This window comes from Scatophagus argus, chromosome 10, assembly GCF_020382885.2.
Source record: "Scatophagus argus isolate fScaArg1 chromosome 10, fScaArg1.pri, whole genome shotgun sequence".
NCBI classification, from domain to species: domain Eukaryota; kingdom Metazoa; phylum Chordata; class Actinopteri; family Scatophagidae; genus Scatophagus; species Scatophagus argus.
Window position 1 is genome coordinate 6852450 of NC_058502.1, and position 14708 is coordinate 6867157.

Below are 14708 nucleotides of genomic sequence, written 5' to 3' on the forward strand. Positions count from 1 at the left end.
ATACATTTTAATCATCTCATGTTGAGTGTATGGTGTCATGTCAGCACAAGTGTCATCGCTCCGCCCTACCTTCTCTTTGGTCCTGAGCTCATCAAACATCTCCTGGATCTCCACACGCCAGTCGTCCTGCATGCTGTGGAAGGAGTCCTGGGGCATGGTGGCCATGACTGCCTCCTCGATGGCCGACAGCTGCTCCAGGATGCAGGAGAAGGAGGGACGCACGTGGGGGTCCTGGTCCCAGCACTCTGGATGCACACATTAAAATATTTAAACGTATTTATTTAAACACAACTGTCAGCTTACATAGTCGATGTATTGTTACATCTACATCAGGCTTTGGTGGTCAACCACTGTGCAAAAGCATTTACAAAAAATATTAAAAGCAAACTGCTTAGCAATTTAAGTAAAGACTACAATGTTATTAAGGCAAAAATAATATGTGTAAGATGATAATATTATGAAAACATAACCAGCATGAACAGCAAATGTTTCATCTGATACATATACCTGAACATTACTGACAGTGTAATGAGTGGCAGATTAAGAGCCTAAGTGTGCATCTCCTCAAAATCTGCCACTACAACACATATTGTATATATAAAAAAATAAATAAATACTGAGAAGAAATCTTTATGTGAAGAACAGTTAAAGTCAGAGACTCCATCCCTTATACCCTTATATACATGCGTAATACAAACAGGCAGGTTTAGTGATTTCCCTAAAGAGAAAAAGGTTTTGTTTGTCATAAATTCCATTTTATATTGTAGTGAATTATATGGTTATTTAAAGACTATTTGTTCTTTGTAACAGTTGCTTTCATTTCTGATGAGTTATTCTGGATAGATGATTATATATATGTATATAAAAAGCAACCTTTCCTGTGGCTGATTTTGTTTTTGAGTTTGCAGTGTAATCATATGTGAATGGTGTCTTACAACTAAAAACAACAAATCAAAATCTATTGACTGACACATGAAAAAACAACATAACAACCACAAACGTCTGAAATACCCTCAGATCAGTCAGCATTGCATGTATTTCTGTGTCTAACATGCAAAATGATTTCTCATTATGGGACTAGTAGGTTTAGGTTTTTCTCTTATGTTAACTTGAACTCTTACACTTACCATTAAGTAAGTAAGTCAAAATATTTTAGTTAATTGAACTCCCCAGGAATAGCCACAGTGTAAAAGTCAAATAAAACAATAATTTAAAAAAAGAAAGAAAGTAAAAAAAGATCCAAGAATAATCCATTAATTTACCTTCCATGAGTTTAGCGAAGGGTTCTGGGCAGGTGGAGGGGATTGGCAGAGTTAACTTATTGACTGCCACACCGTATGCAACAGCCAGGCCATCTATCCCACGGTACGGCACCTCCCCTGTTAATAGCTCCCACAGCAAGACACCGTAGCTGTTGGATGGGATAAAAAGGGATAGCAAAGGAAGAGGAAGAAACATTTAAATAAAGAAAAATGTCAGACAAGTGAGTAAGAGTAGATTATTTTATTCTTAGTGTCTGTGTGTGGTGTGTTTTTTGTCATATACCCCCAGACGTCACTGCCTTTGGAGAAGAGAGATGACTTAATGACCTCAGGGGCCATCCAGGAGTAGGTGCCTGCAGCTGACATTTTTGTGGTTTTGTGCCACTCCCTGGCCAGGCCAAAATCAGTGATCTTCAGGGTCTTCCTCCCGATGTCGTCATTCTCAATCTTTTCAAGTAATAAAACTGAAAAGAGAAAGGATACATTAGAAGGCAAAACAGGAAGATAAGTAGAGACACACGAGAGAAAGGGCACGACAAGCAATGAGTGATTGAGAGAAAAGGAAAAGTGGAAATACAGGATTTGGATGAAGGTGACAGATGTGGGGGGCAGGGGTAGAAGAGACAGTAGAAAGATGAGTGAAAGAGAAAGGGGCAAACAAAGAGTGGGGGACAGAGAATAAGACAATCGTGCAGATGAGGAGATGATAGCTGATATTTAACAGGGCCAACAGAGGTATGCAGGTCATTTATTACTGTAGAAACAGAAGGCTGACAGCACCACAAAGCACCTGTCCTCGGGTCCTAAAACTGTTTAACACTTTAAACACAACCAGGACCTTCCAAACCTGCCTGTAACACTACACCTGGCCTAAGAGCCCAGCTACAGTGAAGCCGCAACCCACTGACGTGCGAAGTTAGGACCCGAAATGCCATCAAAACTGTTGCAAAAATCAATGTGACAAAGATGAAGAGCACATTTCTATTCTTTAAGTGGTGTACCAAGATCAGCTTTGCTTCTCAGGTCAGAGTGGATCTGATGTTGAAGTAATCATGTTGAGGGACTGTGCACATTCAAATAAATATGGCCACAAGATCAGATCTGACTCAACATGAGAAGCAACGTAAAACAAAAACATGATGCTTGTAAATGTGTTTTGTCGCTGTCATGTGCTGAAAACTGGCTCCCACATTCTGTAGTGTTCCTGGTATTTCGTTTCTCGTTTATTATTATGGTTCCTGTTGTGTCTACTCCATATTTACTCTTATACAAAGGGGTGTCTATCATTTTTTGACCAGTTTCCAACTTGATACACAATAATTAGATGAACTACAACATTTAAGTTTGATCATGATTCAGAAAACTAAGTTTGCTATTCCCTGAATTCAGTGTAAGAAGATAAAGACAATAAAGAACTGCAATTAATGATAATTTTCAGTACTGATTATTATAAGATTATTTTCTTGATTAATAAACAATTCAATTCTATCTCACTTCTCTGCTAATCATTTGTTCCAGCTCTAGTAAAATGTAAGGGTGGCAATACACACAAGAGTCAAGGTGACGTTCAGGGCATGTAAGGTTTTTGAATACGTTGACAACTGTGGAGTAGAAAGATTTTTCTTCTGTCTGGTGTTTGTCAGCAGTAATAAACCTGCTGTCTGTGTACTGATACACCACTTCAAATATTCAAAAAGCAGCCTTTCCACGAAATGCTGCACCAACAGCCAGACCAGACCCTTTGATCCTCCTGGTATTATTTTCAACATATGTTTTGCCTCTGCCAAGATGTCCTCACATTACAAACTGTCCCATTTCATTATTTACACAAACTACTACCAGCGCAGGTCAATGTGAACGTGTCCTGACTGTCAGCTGGGTCTTCAATCTACAGAATGTCGAATTTAGTGCAGAAACTAAAACTCAGGAGTCCGAATGTCCCTTCAGGTGGTCTGGCAGAGGTACCACTTCAGGTCCAAGAGTTTCACAGCAAGGATTCAAACATACACTTGAGTGTATTTCTGGCACATAGACTCACTGACCTTGAACTTACTCCTCCACAGCTGTACAAACATGCATCATATCGCACATATGTGCTTCTTTTGTAACCATCTGAGACCCAGCTACAGTAAACATACCTAACTTCAATCCTAGTTAAGTACACTGTGACCAGTTACACAACAAATGTGTCAAGATTGGTTAGGATCAACTGAAAAATGTAGGAGGGAGGAAGAGGAGGATTGCAGCTGCTGACTTTGTGTACAGACAGTGTGGTCAGAAACTGGCTTAGAGACCCGGGGCCAAATGCACGAAACTCAATGGACTACACCTTTCCCACCTTTTCTGTCCAACACCAATACTCACATAATAACTCTGGCATGAAAATGTAATTATATTGTTCATGAAGGTTTATAAAATCATACTGTTACAATTCTGAAATTAGACTGGTTAAAAAGAAAATCAATAAAATAATCAGCATTAATTTTTCTAAGTCATTTTTCTGGGTTAAAGAACATGTGGCAGACACTTTTTTTTTCATTTTTTTGGCATTTTGCAGAGCAAACAGTCAAATCAGGCAGGAAAATAAGTGTCAGACGGATCAGTTATGAAAAGAAGTTCCTTAAGATGGAACACAAACAGCACAACTGCACACAGCTTTTTCCCCTACGTCGCCTGTACTGTACACTGACGAGTCATCATTCACATCCATCAGGTACGGATACACAGTCAATGGTCCCAAAAATAGGCTTCTTTTTGAATTCAAAGTAGACTTTTCTAATTCCCACATCCCTGTTAGATCTCCAAGATTTATGACTGTATTTACTTGCATCAGAGTGAAACTTGTGTTTTCCAAAACAAGATTCGATATACAAACAGACGGCATTTGACATTTAATGTAATACTGTAATACCGCATCCATGAATGTGTATAACTTCATCATATTTCTGATACTGTTGTCTGCACTCACAAATTTGTATATTCTTTAAGGAAGGACAAAGAAAATTTGGTTTGTCTAGCACAAACACACCTGTAAACAGAAAAGGAACAATTTTACTTCAATTATCATCCAAAAAGATACACAAATGAATTTCCACGACATCCAGACATCCACGAGCATTTTCCATAGGCCTGAAATTAATTCAAGCAACATTTAACCATAGTGTGACTCCACTGGGTCTCCACTAATAACAGGGATATTGGTGCCATTACTAGCCTAGGGGACCGAGGGGATCCTCTACCCAGGCTACAACAATAGGAATTCCATTACAAACAGGTTTCACTAGACCAATGATATACTCCTACTTCCTGTTGTCAAGTCCTCTCTCAGTGATTCCATAGATTCCTCCCAGCAGGCTCTGTAGGTTTATAATGACTTACGATGGGTTAGTTACACAACTGAGAAGAACAGTGGGTCTGGGATAAACCAGTGCGTGTTGATTGGCCTATAGAATATCATGCCAAATACTTTCTTTGTAGCGCCATAATACTTCAGTGTCAGCCCTCTAGAAATTTCTGATAAAAGGCCTACCTAGGCTCCCGTCTACATGACTCCATGCTGACGTTATGCTACAAAACCACCTCAGAACCTCAACTCGCCATTTTATTTGGATCGATTAGCAGCTAACAGCAGCTATGAGTCTATGTCATGTGACTGACACATCGTCATCCACTGTATAAATTCACCCAGGAATACACTTTTTTATTGTTCTGAGACTTTAATTAAAGAATGAACTGTGGAATAAACATTTGTCAATCAGCCTCACTGTTAAAATGATTAAGTTAAAAAGCAACTGGGGCTGAACATCACTGAACATCTGCGGTCTAAATGGTAAATTTACTCCATAACAAACAAAATAATTCTTCTAAACCTAAAACTAATTACTAGTCTAAATTCAACGGTGCTTAAACACTGGTGAAGCAGATGTATATTTATATTAGACATGCTTTAGCTGTAAAGCTTTTGTGAAAGTAAAAAATAGACATCTCTTCATGACAATGTTACTATAAATTGCACAAATGACAACAAATATACATTTTAAAATTTCACAGCAAAACAAACCAAAAGGGAACACTTTTTTTTCTTTAACGGCACTATAGATCACAGTAAATATTTTAAATTATAGTGTTGAAAATCGTGACCAATATCATAAAACTGGATCAGTCTTGTTTAACCAAAGACGAGATGTAATAAGAGCTGATAAAGGAGAGGCTCATCATGGCTGCCTCTTCACTGACTAATGGTTCACCTCCAGCCAACACAGGCCACCAGCCCTTCTTTGAAGTCCACCTCCCATGACCTCTTCACCCTCTTCTAATTTCTAAGGCTTTCCAAGAAAGGTTAATCTCAGCAGCTTTTCATCAAAAAGCTCCATATCAAGCTATTTTGTCGAGCCTTGTAACATAAACCCACTCTGTGAGAAAAATATTCATGAGTAAAAAAAAAACCAAAACAACACAACACAAAAACATTTGGTGCCACCGAAAAGAAGAAATTCTATAAAATACTTCACTGGTTTCGGATATTTTTTCCTTTTTTTCCTTCCGCCACTAGAAAGTGACACTGAAACTCAGTCTATGAGCCAGTTGCCAAAAATAGTTTGGTGACAATATACAGAACTGTAGATTCTAAATTACATTCAAAAAGCAGAAAAAGTTGTATTTAAGGTCATCCTAAAAGTTGAGCCCCAGGCTAAACCCCACCCTGTACTGGCAGGATAGATCTATTGCCTGTGTTCAGTAAAGTTATCAGATATAAAGCCTTAACAGCTGGGTAAATGTACAAAATCAGGCTGTTGTTAGTCAGTATTGAGCAGGGTTTCTTTGGATATGTTTGACAAAAGGAGGGCTAATTGTAACCTATATATTGTTGGCATGTCACAATTTTAATCCTGTCCAAATAGTCCATGTCAGATAATCTTAAGAACTCCACACTCACACAGTGCCAATAAAATAACCCAGGGTTCACCCAGGCCCTTATTAGGTTTGCCAGCTGCCCATTTTTTTAATCACACATGCAGTGTGATAAAAAAAGTAAATATATTTATATGGATCAGATTACTTTTAGACTGATTTCAACTGTGAACTGATCAACGTTACAAATGTCTCGTGAGACCTCTTAATGTATGAAAAAGTTGTAACTCAGACAGCAGGTTGTTTTCCTGCATTTCTGCTGCTTTCTCTCAGTCCATATATTTTCCTCACTCTTTTGTAAAGAAAATGTTTTGAAGATAAGGTGCAATGCAACTGGAGATGGATATGGCCCCAAGGCAGACCCCACCCTCGGTCCAACCCCCATTTAATTCCCCGTTCCAACAGTGGATCTTCAGGCAGACCCATCTTTCATGGTGGAACAGTGGGAAGATCAGAAGCAGAGCTGCTGCCTTTAAAGCAGGTCCCACGCTTCTTACTGTTGCTTTCTCTGCCCTGAGGTAAAAAGGAAAAAAAATACACGTACGGGGCAAACATCACCACTGCTTCCTTAAAGATATCTAAAAAAAAAATGTACTCCTTGCAACTCTGCAAAAATTGAAATTTCATTTATCAGTCAATAAGTATTAGAAAGTTTTGGAAAATAAGCAGAGCTACAGTACCTTTCAACTTCTGCATTTATACAACTTTTACTGACAAGAGCTATCAGACATGTGTGCAATACCATGCCTGTGTTAAAGACACCATATCATCCATACCTTCATGCATGATACCTGCATGTATATCAAACATGCACAGTCGAGAAGACCAACAGCAAGCCTTGAAGCAGTATATGGCACTGAAACGAAAGTCACTTAGGCATTCAAATTTCACCATAATCCTTAAGCTTTTTAGTGGCTTTTTTCTTTTCCCGTAAAGCACAGCCTCGTAACTTGACGTGGCAGTATTTTCGTAACTGTGCCAACAGACTAAGCATGTGAGCAAGAGGGCTTCCTGTAGTAAGCAGAAACAAGGCTGCTAAACATTCCCCGACTGGTCTGTCTCACCCTGTTGAAATGAGAGTGCCCCCAGGCATTCTGGTTGATGGGAAAAGGATCAGGGCTAATGGCTGGCTAAATCCATCTATCATGGTCACGTCTCTCCGGACCACTTGCTCTTTGTCTGCCCTCTTCCTCTCCGGGTTTGTGTCTGTTTCAGCTTGAACTCACCCATAACTAGGCTAATTAAAACATAACAAATGTTAAAGGTGTACAGCCAGTGCGTTTTGCTGCATTAGCATCTATCAATGTGTTCAGGAGCTGCGGAGGGGATTGGTTGATTCGGCAGGCAGCTCTTCTCAGCTGTGGGCCTTTTTCCTTTTCACCCTGCCCTGCAACAATAGGTGCAGTCAGGGAGAGGTCATAAAAAACACAGTGAAAGCATCTCCACTCCTCCTCTCTCCCCTCTGCCCATTCTCTCGTCAGAAAAAAGACAGGCAGTAACTGTCTGTGTGTCACCAGGGGTAATTGTGGGAAGCCTGAGAAAAGTTGCCCTACAACACCTAGTCAAGCTTTGGTAACTTTTCCTCTGTGATTCCAGAAGTAGAACGAGACAACAGAAATATTACAGGAGGAAGAAAAATGATTTTCCGGATGGATAGCTGTTTTCTCTCCTGTGGTGAACTCGTAGTGACCTAATAATGAAAAACTGGGATTAAGAAGCGTTTGCAATGCTGTTCTCACAAAAATAGAGTGGTTCACCTAAGATAACTCGGTCTATTTAGCATTTTCATACTCAACAGTGCAGTAGTGGGAAGGCAGGTAAAGTGAAATGGAAGATGCAAATCAGCTAGCCCTGGTATTGAACTGGACGTCAGTGTCTGTCTCTTAAATTGGCTAGCAGGAGATGGAGAGACACAGAAAATGTGTGATAGCTGTGGCTGCAGATTTTTAATTGGAAAGAGTTAAATTGTGGCTGTTTTAATTAAACCATAGCAAGAGCATCGTCACTTGCCACAACAAATTATTTTGACACTCGAAGAAAGAAGACTGTCCTCCTCATCAGTCAGTTATGATTGGGGCTGCTGATTAACAACAAGATGATTCATGTGACTGACTGAAAATCATGTCTGTTTATATTCGACCATAAGCTTACTTTTGTGTGCTTCACATGCAGAGACGTAAAATAACAGGTGCATATGCCCTCGGACTTGCGCGATACGATGGTTGTCACTCTGAACTGTGAATTCAGCACGTTCTCTCCACTTATTATCTGTGATAATTTCAGTGCTCTGATATAAAGGGTGATGGGTCTGTGCAGACATAAACCGGAAAAGGGAGGGGAACACAGAGACAGCGCAATGAACTCTAACAGTAGCTCAAGACTGGTGGGAGAATGCTGTTGAGGTCAGTGTGTTTTATGTGCACACTGAGGTCCATCAGTTTCAGTGGCGTTCAAGCACAGACTCCTGGCATTCTATTGCTCGCACCAAGACGTGAAACTCAAAGTAAATGCGGGTTATGTGTGTTGGCTCAGGGCCAGGTTTCAGTGTGATTTCTTGCTCTTATCGGTCTCTATGAAGATAACCACCCCTAGCTTTAGGTAGAATTCTCTTGTTCGAATTACTCGAATCTTACTCGAATTTCCCCACTGATAATCAATAAAGGATCATCCTATCTTAACTTATCTTATTTGAATGAAAGCTGTAAGGTGGGAAGAAAGGAAGGGTCAGTGAAAGGATGTAATGAATAAGACTAGGATTAAAGCAAAGGAAGATGGAAAACAACAAATCCCTGGAAGACCTGACTCAACAGTGCTACTAACAAGTATTGTCTGCAGAGCCTCATATAACTTAGACAACCGTGTCATCGTGCTTTACTGACATTTTTAAAAATTTAAAAACACATAAGAGTCATACTTTGGCTCTTACAATAAATACTCATTACAATAAATACTGCAAGTGTTGTTTACAACACTGAGGTCTGGATGAGGAGCCACATTACTGAACAAACTATATTCTATACTTATTTTAATGAATGAGTAAGTCAATGCAACAACAGTATAAGTAAACAGTATTTTTTTTTTTTGATGCCAGTGGCTCTCTATGGCACACAAGCATTCGCTATACAGGCTGCAGCTACACAGACAACACAGGAAGATAAAGTCTTTGTTTTGATCTGTGGAGGAAGTCTGTTGATCAACATTAAAAAGAAGTACTCACTCCATTATTATACTTAATAAAGACTGAAGATTGTCTTGTCTCCAAAAAGTAGACATGAAAAATAATCGGGGGAGCAAGAGGGAGCAGAAAGAAACAAGGGAGGGAAGGTAAGGAGAAAAATAACGAAGTAAAAAGGGAAACCCCCTCAGTTTGTGGCAATAAAAGAGTACCGCTGCTCTCTGGGAGATTAAATATGAACGGAACAAAACAAAACGAGGGCTTTGAGACCCTCCGAGTCCTCGCCATTCTTCTGGCCACAGTAGCCTAGCAACCGCTGCTTGACCAGTCCATTGTGCAAACGTATGTTAAGCTTTTATCCCTCATTAGCAACATTCCTCCCTGCAGGCTGGGATTTTACAGATTAGGTTGAAAAACACAAAAGAGATTGGACAAATCTTGCTGACTTCCAACATATTACTTTACAGGCTAATCATTGATCAAATAGCTGTATGTTTGTCTGCATGGAGCATGTGTACACTGCAAGCTGGTAAATGACAGGCTGAGTAGTTGAGTGAAGATGGAGAAGTTTAGTTCAAGATATGTACCTGTCTATGTTCTGGTTTACCCTGAGAGGGAAAACACTGGAGTGAGACAACTGGACAAAATATACCAGAAATAGAAAAGAGATAGAGCCAAAGCAGCAGACAACTGCTCATTAAATATTAAAAAAAAAAAGTGACAGACTGCTGATTAACAACCACTTATGGCAAAGTATCCATTTTCATTTTACCCCCTGTGTAGATAATTCTCACTCCTTTTATCCTTTTAGACTGGCCGACGCACACACAACGCCAAAACAAACAGACCACAGGCCCACACTAGCAGATGCAACAACTTCTCTAAGCTGCATTATGCTAGTTCTTTTTTTTTTTACTGGGAAAACAACCCAACACACCACAGGGTGCCGTTTGTGTGTAGTACGAGAGTCCTTTGTGAACTCACTGCCCTGGTTCAAAGCAAACACATAAACTTCTTCCATTCTGTCTTTATTTAGGTAAGACTGTATCTTGACTAAAGATGTTCAGACTTCTGACCCTGAGGCGATCAACCAACTGCAACTAGTAACAGCACTGTTGCAAATGCCAGCTGGTAAAATTCTCAGTCTGACTTTGAGGTTAACAACTTAGCTTTAGATTCAAGTGTGGGGGAAATCAAGACTGAACCAAGAAAAACATTTATTCGCTAGCTTTAAATCGTTTGGTTCACAGTGGAGTGCCCAGGTATTATTAAAGCCCAGAACTGCGATAAGCACAATGTAAATGGTCTCTCATATTTAAATTGTCCCTCTTTACTTCAAGCTTGTGCTGTGTCTAGGTCGCAGTGAAGTGGCAGGACACAACTGAGACACACTGACTTGTGTTTGTAGCACTGTGCCCACTCGGGGGAGTTTGTTTGTGTATGTTCACATTCAAACATCCGATTAGCTGAAACTGTCTAAACAGCAGTTAAATCCTTTCTCTCAATCTGCCCTGTAATTAACGCAAATCTTCCATCTTAAAATGAGACTACATTTAGGGTTGGGCTCTTCTACACCGTTCATCATGTGGCCTCACGAGAAACATGTGCACATAAAACAAATTATATCAAAGTTTTGTTTGAAAAATCAACAGCTCCAGACTCCACATTCCAAATTAATATTCTTATACTGAGCCCTGCGAACATTATTGAAAGTTATACGTAGCATTACTCATATATTCTAAACTATTGGTATTGGGTCTGCAAGAGTTTTTAGATTTACCACAATTTATTTTTGCAGTTTCTTTGTGAATATAAGCGGGCTGTAAAATTAGAGTTGTGATGGTTGGCTAGGTGTGAGCTCTTCATACTTGCGCTACACCTCAAATGAATACAGGTCACATTTGCAGCATGTGAATGTTGTAATCACTTGGCAAATGTGCATTCATTGGCATATATAGATTCTTCATGGCCAATCTAACCCCCCTCCCCAACCCTCAGTAGAAGTTAAACACTGAGAGGCAATCAGCCTGCTGGAGAGTAAGGTCTGTGTGCATTTCACATGTTTTGTTTCTACATTTACACATTGAGTCTCACAGCTGGAGATAAACAGTACAGCAAAGCTGTCCCCCACGTGGTCTGAGGTCAGTAAGAGTCCCTGGACTCAAAGGGAGAAACAGTGTTTGGAGTCATATTACACACATAAACACACCTCAGTTGAAGTGGGTAGCCTGTGTCTCTGAGTGTATGACTAGAACTCATTCTCACTGAGCCCTGGCCATTCATTATTAAGTCCTGGGAAACTAATGTTTTGCTGGCCTGTTGTCAATAGCCAGTCCAAGGAGGAATTAGCACAGCTGTTGGCCTACTGCACCAAACCAAGTTGCAACTACATGATCCTGCTCAGTGAGAAACTCAAAAGTAAGACCTGCAAATGCCCAAGAGTCTCTTAATGTTGATTATTCCTCTAAACATGCATGGCAACATTCCCCACCGACTAAAAATAACTCCTAGGAAGTCTGCTTCGCAGAAGACCTATGAGTGAATGATTTTCCTCCATTATCATAATTAGTATTACCTAGATTGGTTTTCTTGACTTCTTTTTACCCCATGATCTCTGGTATTAGCTGTGGTTGGTCAAGCACATGGCCTGACAATGTGGTCTGAGCCTATCTGGTTCTGTGTTTGGCAAATCACTGACTTTATTTGAACAACATTTCAGCTTGGGGTGGAGAGGGGACTGGGAAGGTGTGTTTGTGTGTGTTTTAAAGGACGAGGGGGTGAATGCAGGGGAGGGGGGGGGGGGCATCCCAGCTGAGCAAACTTTAACTTTATTTCACATCCTCTCGATGGAGGTTTCCCCCACCCACCACTTCATACAACCTCAAGAGACCAACAGACCTTATACACCTCTTTAAATCCATCCTGAGTAAAGGCCAGTGTTCTGCCAGTGATGTTGTGAAATAAATGTGAATTCTGTGTTTCCAGCAACCTCAGTTTAGGCTTAAGAGTCAAAATTAGTTTTTCCTAAAAACTTACAAGCATGATATTAACACATAATATTGTTGCCAAACTGAACTGAAAGATTGCTTAGGTTAGATGAGCCTTATAATAACTGCTTTAGAAAGGGCTATAGAAAGCAGAGCTGAAAAGCTACCATATGGGAACTACGCATAACTGAACACGGGCTGCTGCACGTGCAACAGGTGGATGGATCCCCTGCGGTCCTCCGAAAGTTAGGCTGTTTATCTATATAACACCCACACACACATATATACGAATGTTTTCTTACTGTTGCTAGACTTCAGGTCACGATGGATGATGGGCACCACGGCCTCCTCGTGTAGGTAGTGCATCCCGCGTGCAATCTGCACGGCCCAGTTGACCAGGATGTGTGGAGGGATGCGCCTTCCGGTCAGCACCCGGTTCAGTGTCCCGCCTCGAGCGTACTCCATGACCAAGCACAGGTTGGGCTCCTCCAAACACACGCCTTCAAGTTTAATAATGTTGGGATGCTGCAGCATGGAGAAAAGCTTCGCTTCTTGTTTAACACTGCCCGCGGTGGCTGTTATGTCCTCGTCCGGGTCTTGGCGAGCTGCTTTCACGGCAACCTCTTGATCTTTCCATGTGCCCCGGTAAACTTTACCAAATCCCCCCACGCCTATGATCTCCTCCAGGATCAGTTCACTGAAGGGAATCTGGACGGGCGAGCCCGGGACACGCTCTGGTACCCCAACCGACCCACTCGTAGCAGGGAGGCGGTAAATAGCGGGCTGATAGGTGACATAGTTGGAGGGGAATATCCCGACCCGGTGGTTGATTTTGCCCGTCCACCAACCCTCGTCTCCCGAGATCGCTGCGTCCTTGGACAGGACCTCCACCACGTCTCCTCGTCTGAGACTGAGCTCGTCCTCGCCGCTTGCCTCGTAGTCATACGCGGCTGTCCACAGGGACCGAGTCTGGCATAGCGGGGCTGAGTGAGCCCACGCCCGAACCGTGGGGGAATCTGTCCAGGCATGGTCCCCGGTCCCACCGCCGCCCGACCGCCCTTCACCGTTTGGGAAAGCGGCCTGCGAGACATTCATTTCTCGGTGGCCGTAGCGGCACCATAGGGTGCAGAGCTTTTAGAACAAAATGAAAACTTTAAATCCGTACAAGGTAACTTCTGAAATCCTCATGCTGTCACATTTAGGAGACTAGCTGGACAGAATGGAATCCCCTGCACAGTCCACGGCAGAGTCAGACCTTGTCCAAAGTCCTGCGGGGGAGAGAGCGTCTACAACACTGCAATGTTATCCACGTCGCCACTCCGGTAAAACTGGACGAGGGTCAGTAACTAGCTGGCTACGGTTAACCGAAACTCTTTTAACTTAAATCACCGCTGCGTGGACTGACGGTTAATAGTGACACAAAGCTGAAACTTGACGCATTAAATCTGATTAAGCAAATAATTTCAGCCACGAAAACGAATCGTCAACAACTTGGTCTCTGTCTCCGCTTAATGCTAACACGAACAAGCTAAAGTTAGCGCTCTACCGATGGAGCTAGTTACCAAGTTTTCGCAGGTGCCGCAAGAGGTGCACCTGCACCGTCCACTCTGATAGAGTAAAGTGGGGAATGAACGGACAGGTTTCGCTTTGAGAGTCGACGGTAAATCTCATCTAAGAAACGAATCCCAAAATGTAACGTCCGCCTTCTCGTTTGTGGACTTTTAACAGAAATTCCAACTGCATTGGCTAGCGCGTTAGCTTAGCATAGGTCAGTCCGTAGACTACTGAGGCAGTTGGAAAAGTTGCTGCTCTCGGTTTTTAAGATCGGCTATTCCCAAGTTTGTTTCTTCATCGGGGACTTGAAGAGCAGCCGACGATTGAATATGAGAAAGCGCATCAGACATCCTGGATTCCACCGCAACACTGTCGGAATGAAAACGCGAGAAAAAAAACCGTCAACTTTAATCATAACAACCCCCCCATCGCCGTTGTCGCCAGACGAAGTCAGACCAAGCAGTGGATGTACCAAGGATCGGTGGGACGCTGCTGCTGCTGCTCTCGCTGCTGGCTGTCGTGCCCTCCGATTGGTGGATTACATGACACGTGACGGCCGCAGCAGTAGGGGGGAGGGGGGAGGAGCTACTATAGGAATGTGTGAGGAGAGCGCGCCTTCAGGGAAATTATGGGAATAGTGAGCCATAGCTTTTACACACACACACACACACACACACGTTCCTACTCCTTTTTCCACACACCAGTCAAAGGAACAAGACAGTGTTTTTATTTTGAAAGTGTAACAACTACTCTTTGCAAAAGTACTACTACTACTTTGTCAAGTACTCAGGCATACAAGGGATTTGACTCCAATGTCAA

The 14708-nt window shown here is 41.8% G+C and overlaps 1 protein-coding gene across 1 annotated transcript in view; it reads right to left on the reverse strand.

Annotated features, from left to right (window-relative positions):
- The window catches only part of map3k21 (mitogen-activated protein kinase kinase kinase 21), a 23618-nt gene extending 9208 nt beyond the window's left edge, over positions 1-14410 (reverse strand). The window contains exons 1-4 of the mRNA XM_046401842.1: positions 12638-14410; positions 1546-1726; positions 1263-1411; positions 70-245 (exon numbers count right to left, since the gene is read on the reverse strand). Coding sequence (XP_046257798.1) covers positions 70-245; positions 1263-1411; positions 1546-1726; positions 12638-13430 — 1299 coding nt within the window. The 5' untranslated portion in view covers positions 13431-14410. The remainder of the gene's footprint in view (positions 1-69; positions 246-1262; positions 1412-1545; positions 1727-12637) is intronic.
- Between the last annotated feature and the right edge of the window lie 298 nt (positions 14411-14708).